The following is a 15004-nucleotide window of genomic DNA, read 5'->3' on the forward strand; positions in this document are numbered from 1 at the left end:
GATAAGAAGACGTGGCCAGTGAAGTAAAAGACAAATAAACAGAAAATGGTGACACTGAGGCAGAGAGAAGGAAGGAATGATTAGCAGTTGTGTGATACTCCTCCAGTAAGACGGTGATCTTGACAAAGATTATTTTGGTAGAATGTGGGAACTCAAGCCAGACTGGGTTGGGAAGCCCCAAGAAATAATAGAAAGAGAAATTGAGCATAGCAACTTTTTTGAAGATTAGATGTCAAGAAGTACAGAGAAATGGGGTAATAATTGGAGGGCATTATTGACTACACTAAAGCCTTCGACTCTGTGGATCACAGCAAACGGTGGGAAATTCTTAAAGAGATGGAAACACCAGACCACTTTACCTCACTCCTGTGAAACCTGTGTGCAGGTCAAGAAGCAACAGTTAGAACCGAACATGGAACAATGGACTAGTTCAAAATTGTGAAAGGAGTACGTCAAGGCTGTATATTGTCACCCTGCTTATTTAACTTATATGCAGAGTACATCATGTGAAATGCCAGGCTGGATGAAGCACAAGCTGGAATCAAGATCACCAGGAGAAATATTAATAACCTCAGATATGCAGATGATACCACCCTATGGCAGAAAGTGAAGAGGAACTAAAGAGCCTCTTGATGAAGGTAAAAGAGGAGAGTGAAAAAGCTGGCTTAAAACTCAACATTCAGAAAACTAAGATCATGGCATCTGATCCCATCACTTTATGGCAAATAGATGGGGAAACAATGGAAACAGTGACAGACTATTTTCTTGGGCTCCAAAATCACTGAAGATGGTGACTGCAACAATGAAATTAAAGGAGGCATGCTCCTTGGAAGAAAACTATGATAAACCTAGACAACATGTTAAAAAACAGAGACATCACTATGCCAACAAAAGTCCGTCTCGTCAAAGCTATAGTTTTTTCATTAGTCATGCATGGATGTGAGAGCTGGACCTTAAAGAATTGTTGATTTTGAACTGTGGTGTTGGAGAAGACTGTTGAGAGTCCCTTGGACTGCAAGGAGATCATACCAGTCAATCCTAAAGGAAATCAGTCCTGAATATTCATTTGAAGGACTGGTACTGAAGCTGAAGCTCTAATACTTTGGCCACCTGATGTGAAGAGCTGACTCATAAGAAAAGACCCTGATGCTGGGGAAGACTGAAGGCAGGAGGAGAAGGGGACGACAGAGGATGAGATGGTTGGATGGCATCATCAACTGAATGGACATGAGTTTGACCAAGCTCCAGGAGATGGTGAAGGACAGGGAAGTCTGGCGTGCTGCAGTCCATGGGGTCGCAAAGAGTTGGACACAACTGAGTGACTGAACAACAACATGGGGTCAAGAGAAGGCTTCTGTTTTAGGATGGAGAATCATACTCATGTGCTTGATCATGGGACATTATAGATTACATCATCTAGTTTTAGCTGAAATAATCTTCACAGATGGACAAGTGATTTAGAGATTCATGTAGTGAAATTATACCAAATTGACAATAATGCCAAAATACAACATCAGTAAACAAGAAAATGGCAGAGTCTACACTTCCAGCTACAGTAGAAGCTGTTCATTAGCCATACCATGGGGTTCAAGACAATAGAAAGCTAATCAGATATGAAAAGAAGCCACTCTCCCCCAATCAATAATATTAAAAAGACTAATTGAAATATAGGTTTCCATCTAATATCATTATTGAAACTTTCCCTGTGTTTATTGTATATGTTGCTCTTTGTAAGGTATCTTTTCCAACTAATATGATATTAAAATCAAATGAAAAAATTTAAAAATAGTGTGTTTGATGACATTATTTCATTAAAGATTAACAGTAAGATTATCATTAAAATACTTGTTTTTAAAATTTTCTTTTTTAAAGTGTATTTATAGAGTATATATTATTTATAAATAAATATATTCACATATACTGGGGGCACATGCACAAAAATTTTTAGTGATTACTACTATAGCCTAGTTATTTCTAAAACATGACTCAACTCCCTTAGCTGCTGTTTCTTTTTTTGTAGGGGGGATCATTTCTTTGGTATTTGTGATGCTGTAATAATTATCCTGCTATAAACTTTATATTTTATTTTAGGCAGGAGTACAGGTTAGCCTTTTTTTTAGCCATGGCACATGGATTGTGGGATCTTAGTTCCTTGACCAGGGATTGATCCTGCACCCTTGGCAGTGAAAGCATGGTGAAAGTCCTAACCACTTGACCTCCAGGGAATTTCCCAGTGAAGTCATTTTAGACGGACAGTTGGTTATTAGACAACAAACAAGAAAAAAAAGCCAATCTACTATCCCGGTATATAGCCATATAGCTTTACCTCTAATTTCTTCACTGCCTTTGACTTTCCTCGTTTTCCAAATTTATTCTATAAACAAAAGAAAAAAAATGATCAATTATGACCAAATAGAGCAAAAGTCCACCATTTTCCCTCCTACTGTTTGCTGTAAAAAAGTCGAAAATTCCCCTTCTACTGCTAACTAGTTGTGTGATTTTTGGTAAGTGACTTTACCTTTATGGTTGTTTCTTCTTCTGTGAAATGTGGAAAATAAAAATAATATCCTCACAGAGCTCTTGTGAAGAGTAAGTGCAAAATATGTGGGAAGGCACAAATAAACACTTGAGATCCTATACAAATGCTAATGTCATGCTGACTGTGGTAGACTGCTTATGGCTCCAATTCTACTACTCTTCATCCTATCCTTTGCTGTCATCTCTTCCTCCGGAGAGGGGAGGTATATTTTCCTACTTCTAGATTCTGGGCTTGGCCAGTGACTTGCTTTGGACAACAGGAAGTCAGCATATGTGACATAAGAGATGCTTGGAGGGTACTTGTGCAACTGGGTTTGTCCTTCTGCTTCTGTGCCACAGCTATGGGAAGAAGATGATCAGGCCAGCAACAAAGAATCACTCCAGCTAAGCCCACTTTAGATGAGATGATCTCCAGCTAACCTATAGATGAGTAAACTAAATAAAGTTATATGCCACTGAGATTTTGTGATGATTGCATCATGATGGCCAACAGGTACAATCACGATTTCCCTGGAAAACACTGAGGAATAAGATGGAAAAGTTTCAAAAAGAGTAAGCAGTATAAACTTTTGTCTTTCTTGCAGAAGTGAATAAACAGCTCATATCCTGAAAGTTAACAATCATATCAAAAATATTCCATTGAAGAGTTTTAGGCCCTATATGGCCTCAGTTCCTTCTCATCGTGGTCTTCACTGGCAATTTTTTCCTCCAATTTTATTTCAGGGTCATTTCCATCACTTTTGCCTCAGTGAGTGCAAAACAATGGTGTAGTTTCTTGGTCTTGTTTTTTCTGTAGTGAATGTAAAATGGAAGAAAATTTTTTTCATTTTTAATTGATATTTTTAAAAATAGAAAACACATGGAAATATTACAAACATGTTCAAAAGGGTGCCTGTAAAAATTATATTTCTCTCCTTCTGTTATCCATTCAACACACTCAAGCACTACCTCAGAGTCAACCACTTAATAGCTCCTAGTGAACCTTTCCAGAGATCATCACTGTGTATGTGAACCCATACTTTACTCTCTAATTCTGCACCCCCAACACCAGTATAATTTACAACCAGTAGCCCACAAAGGGCATTTAGATTGTTTCCAATGTTCTGTTATTATAAACAGTGTTGTAATAAATCTCCTTATATAATACACATCATTTCCCCCATATGCTAAGTATATTTGTCAGTACTTACCTGGGAGTAACGTTGCTGAATCAAAAAAATGAGCAGTTTTAGTTCTGAAAGACATTGGCTAATTTCTCTCTCTAGTGTGCATGCTCAGTTGCAAACTCTTGTGACCCCATGAACTATAGCCCGCCAAGCTCCTCTGTTCATGAAATTTTCCAGGCAAGAATACTGGAGTGAGTTGCCATTTCCTACTTCAGGAGATCTTCTCCACCCAGGGATGACCCTGGGTCTCCTGCATTGGCAGGTGGATTCTTTACCACTGAGCCACCTGAGAAGCCCTTCTCTCTCTAGAAATTGCTCAAATTTGAACTCTTATCATCAATGTATCAATGTATCAGTTCAGTTCAGTCGCTCAGTCATGTCCAACTCTTTGCAACCTCATGAACTGCAGCATGTCAGGCTTCCCCGTCCTCACCAACTCCCAGAGCTTGCTCAAACTCATGTCCATCGAATTGGTGATGCCATCCAACCATCTCATCCTCTGATGTCCCCTTCTGCTCCTGCCTTCAATCTTTTCCAGCAACAGGGTCGTTTTCAATGAGTCATTTCTTTGCATCAAGTGACCAAGTATTCGAGTTTCAAGTTTGTTGAAACAGTTTCAGCTTCAGCATCAGTCCTTCCAACAAATATTCAGGACTGATTTCTTTTAGGATTGACTGGTTTGATTTCCTTGCAGTCCAAAGGACTCTCAAGAGTCTTCTCAAACACAGTTCAAAAGCATCAATTCTTTATGGTCCAACTCTCACATCCATACATGACTACTGGAAAAACCACAGCTTTGACTACATGGACCTTTATCAGCAAAGTCATGTCTCTGCTTTTTAATATGTTGTCTAAGTTGGTCATAGCTTTTCTTCCAAGGAGCAAATGCCTTTTAATTTCATGGCTGCAGTCACCATCTGCAGTGATTTTGGAGCCCCAAAACATAAAGTCTGTCATTATTTTCATTGTTTCCCCATCTACTTACCATGAAGTGATGGGACTGGATGCTATGATTCTAGTTTTTTGAATGTTGAGTTTTAAGCCACTTTTTCACTCTCCTCTTTCACTTTCATCAAGAGGCTCTTTAGTTCTTCTTCACTTTCTGTCATAAGGGTGGTGTTATCTGCATATCTGTGGTTATTGATATTTCTCCAACCCCATGGACTATACAGTCCATTGTATTCTCCAGACCAGAATGTTGGAGTGGGTAGCCTATCCCTTCTCCAGGGGTCATCAGTATAAGACATGGCCTATTTTGCATCTTCTTGACCACAGAACAGACAACATTGAACATTTTTATCTTTGTCAGTTAGGTATATAAAAATGTCATCAGAGAATAGTTTTACCTGCATTTTCCCCCCAATGACTGAGGTTGAACACCTTTCTTTTTTTTTTTAATTAATTAACTAATTTTTGGCTGTACTGGGTCTTCACTGCTGCATACAGGCCCTCTCTAGTTGCTGCAATTGGAGCCTCCTCCCTAGTTGTGGTGCTTCTCACTGCAGTGGCCTTGCTTGTCGCAAAGCACAGGCTCCAGGGTGCATGCGCCCAGCAGTTGTGGTGCACAGGCTTAGCTGCCCCATGGCATGTGGAATCCTCCCAGACCAGGGATGGAACCCGTGTCCCCTGCATTGGCAGGCGGATTCTTAGCCACTGGATCACCAGGGACATTCTAGATTCATTATCTTTTATCACATTTAAGAAGTTTTTGGTTATTACTTCTTCAAATATTCTCTGACTCTCTCTTCTTCTTCTGAGATTCCAGTTGTGTATATGCTGATAGTTTCTCTTTTTATTCTATTTTCTTTCTGCTCCTCAGATTAGATAATTTAACTGACCCACCTTCAGCTTCACTTACTCCTCTGCCTGCTCAAATCTGCTATTAAAACCCTCTAGTGAATTCTTTGTTATACTTTTCAGTCTGATTCCTTTTATAATTTCTATCTTTTCATGTATATTCTCTATTTGTTCCTACATCCTCCTTGTTTTGTTTTGGCTATTCGAATATATTTAAGATGTTTGACTTAAAGTCTTTGTCTGGTGAGTTCAAAGTCTGTTCTTCCTCAGAAATAATTTCTCCTGTGAATGGGCCATATTTTCTTGTATCATTGCATGCTTCATATTCTTTGTTGAAGACTGGATATTTTGAATATTATAATGCTGTAATTCTTGAAATCAAATTCTTTCTTCTCCTCAGTGTTTGCTTTCCTTGATTCCTGTAGACTATAGCTGTTTACTAATTTTTCCAAATTGTTTCTATAAATTTTTTTTTTTTTTTTGTCATGTGTGGTTTCTGAAGTCTTGGTTCCTTTACCTTGCACTTAGCTAGGATTTAGACAAAGATTTCCTTCCACACAAGGAACCGGAGAGAGAGAAAGAGAAAGGGAAAGGGGCAGGGAGGGGAAAAAAGAGAAAGGAAGGAGGAAGGAAATAAAAGAAAGAAAGGAAAGAGGAAAGAAAAGAATAAGGAATCCTTGAAATTGAGAACAACAAAAAAACCTCTTCCGAGTTTGCAAATTGGCTCTGTGCTGGGGCACTTCAGCGCTCAGTGCTTAACCAGAGTGTTTACAATTCTGTCTTAGCTTTTACTGCATGCTTGCGCTGGAGGTGTAGGCTTGGGGTCTTCTTAGGTGTTTTCTGGGCTTCATCTTGCCCTGGGCATGTGTGTTGCTTTCTAAATTCCCCAGGATACACAGGGGCTTTTGAATGCCATCATTTCCAACTGAAACTCTAACTTTTCCTTCCAAGCTTCAGCACTCTATCTCAGGCCTCAACTGTTATCTTTTGTCTCAGGTGGCGGTAGATTGTTTATTTGCTTGCCTTTATAATGTTTTTGAGGAATGCCTGCTGCCTTTCCACTTTGAGTTCCAAGTTAGATGAAACAAAGACAAATTTATTGTTTCAGGCTTTCAAGTAGCCCCTGGATAGGTTAGAACAGACAAACACAATTTCTTTTTAAATAAAGTCTGCTCTGCTCCATTTAGAACTGGGGACTAAAGTTCCACACTGGGAATCTGGATTGCTATCTTCAAGGCTGCCTCTGAGTTGGTATCTGGGTGGGGTAAGGGCAAGTAGAAATGCTGCAGTTTTCCTACCATTTTTAAGTTGCCTTTTTCCTTCATTCAGCATTCACTTGGGTACTCTAGGATTTTGATAACTGGAGTTCTGACAAAGTTGGTTTTGAAAGTTTGTTTGGCTTTCCTACTTTTTTTTGGTGGAGGGACAAGTGTTTGGATCTGCCTACTCTGCTTTGCTAGCTGACATCACTCTCTGCGCTGTGTACTGCCTCCTGTGCATCTTCTCTTTCCAGATCTCGTCACTCTGTGGACCATCACCCCAGTTCTTTCCTTCCAAAATACTACCCATATAAACCAAAGTTTATAATATGCCTTTAGGGTAAAAAAAAAAATTTAAGGTTTTGGTCAGGGATTATATCACAGCCAAGTATATCACAGTATTTTACCATATTGACTAAAATATCTGGCTTCCCTATTCACTACTGGGACTTCCCTGGTGGCTCTGATGGTAAACTGCCTGCAATGCAGGAGATGGTTGGATCCTTAGGTTGGGAAGATCCTGTGGAGAGGGGAATGGCTACTTACTCCAGAATTTTTGCCTGGAGAATTCCAAGGACGGAGACCCCTGTTCTTTAGTATTCCTTTGTTATTGACACAGCAGCCACTCCCTCTGTGCTCTGAGTTTCTTTCCCACCCTTTCCTAAGTCCCCTTATCTCTTTGGGGAGGTTCAGTAAAACCAGGATTCTCATTTCACTGTTCAGAACAACTTTCCTGCCAGCCCATCCCATCATTGACATAATCCACTTTCAAATCAGTCCATCGAAATGTTTTGATATAAAAAGGGAGTGGGGCTTTTTATCCCCTACAAGGAAATCTGCTCCCAGCTTTTAAAATACAAAAGTTTCTCCCAGCTGTACATATTTTATTTCATGTTGAAAATGTAGATACATTTTAAAACTTCGAACATATTTATGTTGTCTCTATGGTTGTTGCTCTTCAGCTGCTAAATCAGGTCTGATTCTTTGTGACCCCATGGACTGTAGCCCACCAGGCTCCTCTGTCCATGGGATTTCCCAGGCAAGAATACTGGAGTGGGTTGCCATTTCCTTTTCCAGGGGATCTTCCCAACCCAGGGAAGAACCCAGGTCTCCTGCATTGCAGGTGGGTTCTTTACTGCTGAGCCACCAGGGAAGCCCCTATCTCTATGGTAAACTACATTTAAAAATGATTATTTCTCAGCACATGGCATAAAAAATCATTCCATTTCCTTTTATAAAGAAATAATAATAGTATTTTACGAAGTTGTGGTTTCACAAATATGATATTAACTCTTTTCAAAATGCTGTTTCTTAAAGGAATGAAAATTTTACGATTGGATGATTGTTCAGTAAAAGAAAGAGGCTCTTTTCCTTTGTGTAAGAGAAAACTGTTTTCAGTTTTCTTTTTTATTCTAGTTTTGTTCCAGGAACCCAAAATGTGGCTGAAATATCCTTTCAGAAAACAAATTTTTCTTGTTATAATGTAACACACATTTATCTGGTATTTAAAAAAGAAAAATGAAGAATGAATAAGACAAAATTTTTGAACTCTGAAAATTCATAATTATATAAAACATAAAAATCATGAGTAATCCCATTACTCAGAGATACCAGCTGTTATTGAAGAAGGAATTCATGGGGCCTGGACCCCTGTTCGTGTTGATCATGCTCGGCCACCTCTCTAATGGACTCTGAACTCTGTGCCTAGTGCCTGTGGAAACGACAATAGAAGGATAAGACCCCCTCCGGACAGAGGAACCTTGAAGATCCTATCCAGGTTACTCATCACCTAAGAGAAAACATACACTAATCACCCCTGTCTCTGGACAGGCCTTAAATTTTGATGTACCTATTGGAGTGTAACCTCGGGCTTATTGATTATTGGCCAATTGTTTAACTGTTTGAACACATAACATCTAAATGATGAGATTATTGTGATTATATTTACCCTTCCTTTGTTTACTTAAATCTCAAGGAATTTGGGGTGGTGAGTTCGGACACGTACACAGGGGGTATAAAAGATTTTCACAAATGCTGGTCGGGGTCCTTGGCTAAGAGGAAACTCTGCCTTGGGCCCACCGGTGTAATAAACTGCACTCCATTACCTGCATTGTCCTTCCGAGTGAGTTTGTTTCCCAAAACACGTGGCTATAACATTATGTTTAATATACACCCCTCATGAACTTTTAAACTGCCATTTATATAAGCATTTATTAATATATTTGTGTATTTATGTGTGTGTATTTTTCTTCTTAACAAAAATAAGATTTTAGTGAGGCACTTTTTTATTTCAATAAATATAAAAGCACCATTTTAATTTGATAGTTATTTCTGGATGTGCAATAATTTAATCTATTTTAATCAACAAGCATTTACTTGATTTCCATTTGGTTTATACTATAAACAATGCATATATAGTTTAGAACTTATAAGAAACTTAAGTATTTAATTCTGATACCTTAGGCAGTTTTCTTTAAACACTTGCCGCTATAAACAGACTTTAAAACAAAACAGTTTTTGGAATTGTTTCAAAATTCTTTGATCACAAAAGTAGGCAATCACCAGTAAGTCTCTAAATGTCTTAAACATTTCTAACCTTAACAGGCTACCTTCCAGATTGGCTACAATCTGTTGTTTTGGCTTTAACTCCTTGAGTTGCCTACAAAGTCTCTACTCTGATCAAGTGGGTTTATTCATGGAGAGGAGCCCAGTGCTTTGCTGTCTTTCTGGCCATACCACTTGCTGTTTTTCAGGCTGAAAATCACTTCTTCTTTCTCTCCACTGATCAGATCTAATCCAGAATTTTAGGTCTAGCTCAAATCCCACTTGGCCCATAAGCCCTTCCGATCTCCAAGCAGGAACGGATTTTTCCTCTCATTAAAGTCCCTTGGCAGATGATATTTGTGCCATTTTTGGGCAATTAAATATATATGTCTTGTAACAGTTCCTTCTCGTGTTTTCAAATATTTTTCAAATTATACTTATTGTTTCCTCATTGGTATATTTGTATCATCTTTCTACAACTGTACAAAAGGCTATTGAAGGAAGGATTAGTCTTTCCCATCACTATACCTTGCACATAGATAGGGCTTGATAAATGTTTACTGATTTAATAATTAATATAAATCATAGATCTATTAGTAAAATTCTAATTCAATCCAATCTCTACGCAGATAATAGCATATGAAAAAAGCAATTTCTTCAAGCTCTTTGATCAAGGTATTACATAAAATCTTGGTTACTGACTAAATACTGTCATCGTTGGCAAGTGAACTATGTAATCTTTAAGTCAAAACAATATCTTTGCGATTTTTTTCTGTATTTTTACAATATTTGAAATATCTACTTAAAAGTTTGCATAAATATTGAATTGCTTACCTCACAAAAACTTAAGTAGAAGCACAAAAGTAAGAGAATGACATGACCAAGCTTCATGTTGGAGACAATCAGGGTCTGTGTCTCTACTGTGGACTCTTCTGCACCCCAGGTATTCTTTTGAAATTTAATTTTTAACCTCTGAAAAAATATTTAAAAAGAGCAGTCCTCCTAAAGAGCTTTGTACTTTTGAACTTGTGGAGAATTTGGCAAAAATCCAGAGTTTTACCGTAAATGAAACCAAAAAAGACCTCAGCAAATAGCTGAGGGACTGTGTTTCCTGCAGAGAAAACTGATGCCCCACCTCGATACTGAACAATGCCTTGTTCTGTTTGCTAGAGTAGACAGAAACCACTGAAAGAAATTCCTTATGCTTTGGTAAAACAGAATCATGTTTTTCTTCAACGACAAAGACTAGGAAATGGTAAGGAGTAAAAAGTCCATCGTATTGAATGCTATGCTGAACACTAAAAATCCTCACCAAAATGGTTCCTTTATCAGTCATGGGTTGTCCTGTGATAAATTCTTTTTCTCTCAGCAGAAATGCTGTCACAGTTCGATTCTCCTGAAGCAGATGCGAGACAGAGTTTGGGGTGGGAGATACTTATCAGGAATCAGCTCCTGGGAAAGGAAGGAAGGAGAAGCAGGAATGAACAGAAAGAGAAAGCAGACTGCAACGTGGGTTCCACAAAGCCTCAGCCAGCTCAGCGGGGCTCTGGAATGCTAGTGGCCAGTCACAGGGGCCCTGGGTCATGCAGAAATGGCTGGGTCCTGCCTGCCTTGCTCAGCGACCTGGTGACAGTTGCCAGGAAATGCATGCCCTTGGGTGAGGCAGGTCTTCAGTTGCTGTCAGAAAGAAGTGTCCGCTGACCAAACTCTTCACAGCCAGGCAGCCAGACCTTCCTTGAAAGGGGGATCTGGGAAACTCATCTCCTGGCCTTTCAGAGTCTACCATTTGCACCTTTGAGGTCTACTTTCCATGTATGTTTCAAGGGTGGCTCCTTCAAAATTGCAGTGGGCCTCTCTTCCTGAGAGATAATTTAGGAGAGGGAAGTTGCAGGGGGTGGGGGTGGGGGAAGGAACTGCAGCCCCTGCCCTTGCAGTTGATCTTGGGGCTGCAGTTAATCCTCAGCCTCTGCCTCCTTCCTGTCCATTCTACATTCCCTTCACCCTGAGTTTCTCTCTCTGCTGGCCTCAGTGGCTTACCTGGTGGCATGACCCTCAACCTCTTCCAGGAGTGGCCTGAGCCCCTGAATACCATTCCCTTCTCAGACCATGGCTGCTGTTCCTATCCCTTTACTGTCACAAGAGATACCTGAGTAGCTCATAAGGTTCCCCACACATTTCTCCCCACCCTCGCTGTATAACAGCAGACTTCCTTCCTCTGAAGTGAGAAAGGTTATCCTGTCAAGACGGTGACTCCTCCTCTCCCCAGGCAGCTCAGTGTGCACCAGGCAGGAGGCATAGCATATAGTGCACTGGGATTCTTGTTGTGCCCCAGGGCAACAGTGTGTTTCCTTTGAGAAACAGACCTCAGAGCACGAAGTGTGGGGACAGGAAGCACAAAGTCTCCAGCTGGTCATCAGAAGTGATGGCAAGTGTGGTCACTCCTGCTTCTGTTTCTTGGGTCGCAGACCTGTGTCTTCTCTCTGTTGCAGACACAGTGCTGCATGACGGTCCTTCGATTCAACGCATATACTGCTTCTTGGAGGACAGCACCCAGTCCTCAGAGTATTGTCATAAGTGGCACCTCAGTTCGGCCTTCAGCAGGCCACTCCAATGCTCCATAAGGCTGTCAGCTTCACAGTGGTGCGGTTATATGGTATGACCAGTGAACTGCATGGCCAGAGCTCCATGCTCACATCTTTGCTAGAAAGTAGGTTCCCTTATATAGCAGGATGTTACATGGGATCCCTTGTTGGAGGATTAAATACTCTGTAATCCTTTGACTCATGACCCTGTGGCCCTGCGGGTAGGAAAGGTACCTGTCTTTATGTCTGTTTATTTATGTCTATTCCTGTGAGGATGTACCTCCAGCCTTTTTAAGATGGAAACAACTGAATGATCAATTTACCACCAAGTGGCTAGCTGGTATCCTTGATGAGTTGTGCCATCTTGGGGGCTCAGCACTGGTCTCTGTTGCTGTCAGACTGGACATTTGTTGATGGCAGTAGCCAAAGAAACCTTCAGGACCTGTGCTATTATTGCTCATCTCTGTCACCATAGCCATTTTATCCTTGTGCCCGTTGTGCTAGTACTGAGGTGGTTGATGACTGAGATTGGCTGATATCGGTTAGCTGAGTCATTTTGTTGATTATTTATTACTTTTCTCTAGTGGATGTTCTCTGGTGGTGTTAACATGCATTACAAAGATTTTATACTTCATTCCCACTTCTATAGGTATGTCCACAAGTTTCTACTCTGACCTTCCTGTTATTAATCTTTGAATATCTTTCATTATAGGAAAAAAGACCATCAGCCAATTACTACTGCCTGTGATTCCATATATAGTCTAACCTTAGGCCTCTTTTTTTTCCACACAAAGTAGATAGCCATGTGTACAACCTGAAGCTCTGCCCATTGGGAGGACTTTCTTCCACCACTGTCTTTCAGAACAATTACCAAGCATGGCTGTCATTCAGCTGCCATTTTCAGGTTGTACCTACATACAGAGCCAACCCATCTCTGAAGCAAACTCAAACGTTTCTCTCCTTCAGCTGCTCATACCAGGGTTCCCATAGAGCCACAGGTGTGAGCTGAGGGACACAGGTGCAACAGTTTGGATTTGGGGGAAAAGAGAGAAATCTGGGCCACCTGCTCAAGTACTTTGCTGGTGCCCTTTGCTCCTCTGTGCCCTTTGCTGTAGACGTGACAGGTTCATTTATGTTTTTGCTAGGCCTGTTCAACCTTGTACTTCATGGGTCTGTTGGGACCCAGCTCGCAGTGTGCATTTCTCGTACAGTGACATACCAGTCATTCCACATTTACCAGTGTTCAGCAGTGCATAGGTTGTTTCTCAAGAAGAATATAATTCTCTGCTGCAGATGGCATGGTCTTGCTCCAGAACCTCAGGGTGCTGTTCTTCCACTGGGTCTTCCTCAAACACTCTGCAATGTTTTTCCCCACCAGTGATACCTCCAACACCCCAGGATCTTCTGGATTACTGCAGAACTCTTTTCTGCTCTGGGAGCCAGAGCATTCTTCTTCAGTGTGAAATATTTGTCCCCAAATCAAATATTCCCCAAAAGGAATATCTCCAAAAAAGACTGACTAAATTTTATGCTTCCTTCTTTGTGAAATGAAGTATAAGACAAAATAATTTCTCTTTTACTTTAGATGTCTTGGAAGAAATCTGAGCTCTGTTTTCTCACAATTTTACTCATGTGCCATTTGTCGCCTGCTCTCTGGAGCATGTATGTCTTATCAAGGCATTCAGCATGCTGGCCACCTCTTGCTTATCTGCTCTGATTAAGGTAATGCCATCAGTGTAATAAAACAATTTAATGTTCTATAAGAAATCTCAATGATACCTAGATCTCTTCAGACTTTCTTATGGCAGAAGTTGGGAGAGAAGACTTACGAGAAAATTATAAATGTATACTGTTGTTCATCCCACGTGAATGCAAACTGTTTCTGATATTCTTTTCTGCTTAAAATACTTACAGTGGTTCCAGTTTTCCTGAAAACATTCTTATTGATATACTTTATAATATTGCTGAAACTAGAATCAAGGTTCTTATCTCTAAAAGAAATTTGATTGAAACAAATATTAAACCTTAGCAGTGGTGGAATTTCTAAGCTTAGAAAGAATAGAAGAAAACAAAAAGACATTTATATATCCAAATTATATTAAACATTTTATAACAAAAAAGCACTGAAAAGTGAACTAAGCATATAACTCAGAATACTATCTAAAAAATAATGAAAAAGAATCAAAATGGTAGAAAGGAACTAATAAAGACATAAACAATAGTAAATAAACCAGAAAGTAAAAAATTAGTAGACTTGATAAGTAACATGAGTCATTCAGAGAAATAATTTTTAAAAAGAGAGAGTAAAACAATTTTAGAGGAAAGCTATTGAAGTGGTCATTTCTAGGGGGCTGCCAACATCCACTGTCCTTCATAAATAGGGTCCCAATTTCCTGTGTGGAACTATCTTTTTTCTATTTTGAGTTGTTTTTGGTAGGAGAGTAATTCCAGGCACCTGCTTTCCAAATGGAAGTTGAGAAATCCATATCCAGCCTCCTTCCATTCCTTTTTATAGCCCAGGGACTGATCAAAGAGTCTCTGTCTCTCTGGTGTTTGGGTCTTGAGTTAAGTGATAAGAGAACAAAAGAAACAGTTGTGAATTATTTATTGCAGCAGGAGAAGCAGCATACTGGTCAGACGGTTTCAGCTCAGATAAGCTTCCTTGGATTCTTTAGGCCTCCTTAGTATCCTTAGTTCTTAAGCCTAGTTTCTTAGCCACCTGTCAGTACTTGCGAACATCCTATTATTTTCTGCTGAATTTTCTTTTACTGAAGTTAGCCAATGTTGGCTTGGTGGCTTGTCACTTAGCAATTTAAGTGATAAAGTCATGCACAATTTATCAAATAATCTGAAGATCCAAAAAAAAAAAAATTCAAGGAAAATAGAATTATCAGAATCGACTTGGGATGAGACAGAAAATTCAAATAAATTAATAGCTAAGATGAAATGGAAAAATTAAAGATTTTTAACTCCCAAAGATACTAAGTTTTACCATCATTTTAAAGAAAGATCATTCTTCTGTTATTTAAACTTTTTCAGCACATGAAAAAAGATAAAAAGCTCTCTGACTTATTAGCAATACTCTGACATACTTATCCAAAACCGGGTAAGATAAGCC

The 15004-nt window shown here is 39.6% G+C and overlaps 1 protein-coding gene across 21 annotated transcripts in view; it reads right to left on the minus strand.

Annotated features, from left to right (window-relative positions):
• CFI (complement factor I) overlaps nt 1-15004 on the minus strand; it is a 54363-nt gene that overhangs the window by 32895 nt on the left and 6464 nt on the right. For 8 of the 21 annotated variants that reach the window (XM_081559342.1, XM_081560339.1, XM_081560498.1 and 5 more), the window contains 2 exons: nt 10617-10756; nt 2327-2374 (listed from right to left, as the gene is read on the minus strand). In XM_081559342.1, the coding sequence (XP_081415468.1) occupies nt 2327-2374; nt 10617-10640 (72 nt within the window). In that variant the 5' untranslated portion in view covers nt 10641-10756. Of the gene's footprint in view, nt 1-2326; nt 2375-2518; nt 3329-10138; nt 10300-10616; nt 10757-11341; nt 11522-14341; nt 14735-15004 lie in introns of those variants that run through there. The other 13 variants (XM_081560176.1, XM_081559882.1, XM_081560268.1 and 10 more) reach the window with 10 other exon arrangements.

This window comes from Giraffa tippelskirchi, chromosome 1 (genome assembly GCF_054371585.1).
Source record: "Giraffa tippelskirchi isolate mGirTip1 chromosome 1, T2T-mGirTip1v1.2.pri, whole genome shotgun sequence".
NCBI classification, from domain to species: domain Eukaryota; kingdom Metazoa; phylum Chordata; class Mammalia; order Artiodactyla; family Giraffidae; genus Giraffa; species Giraffa tippelskirchi.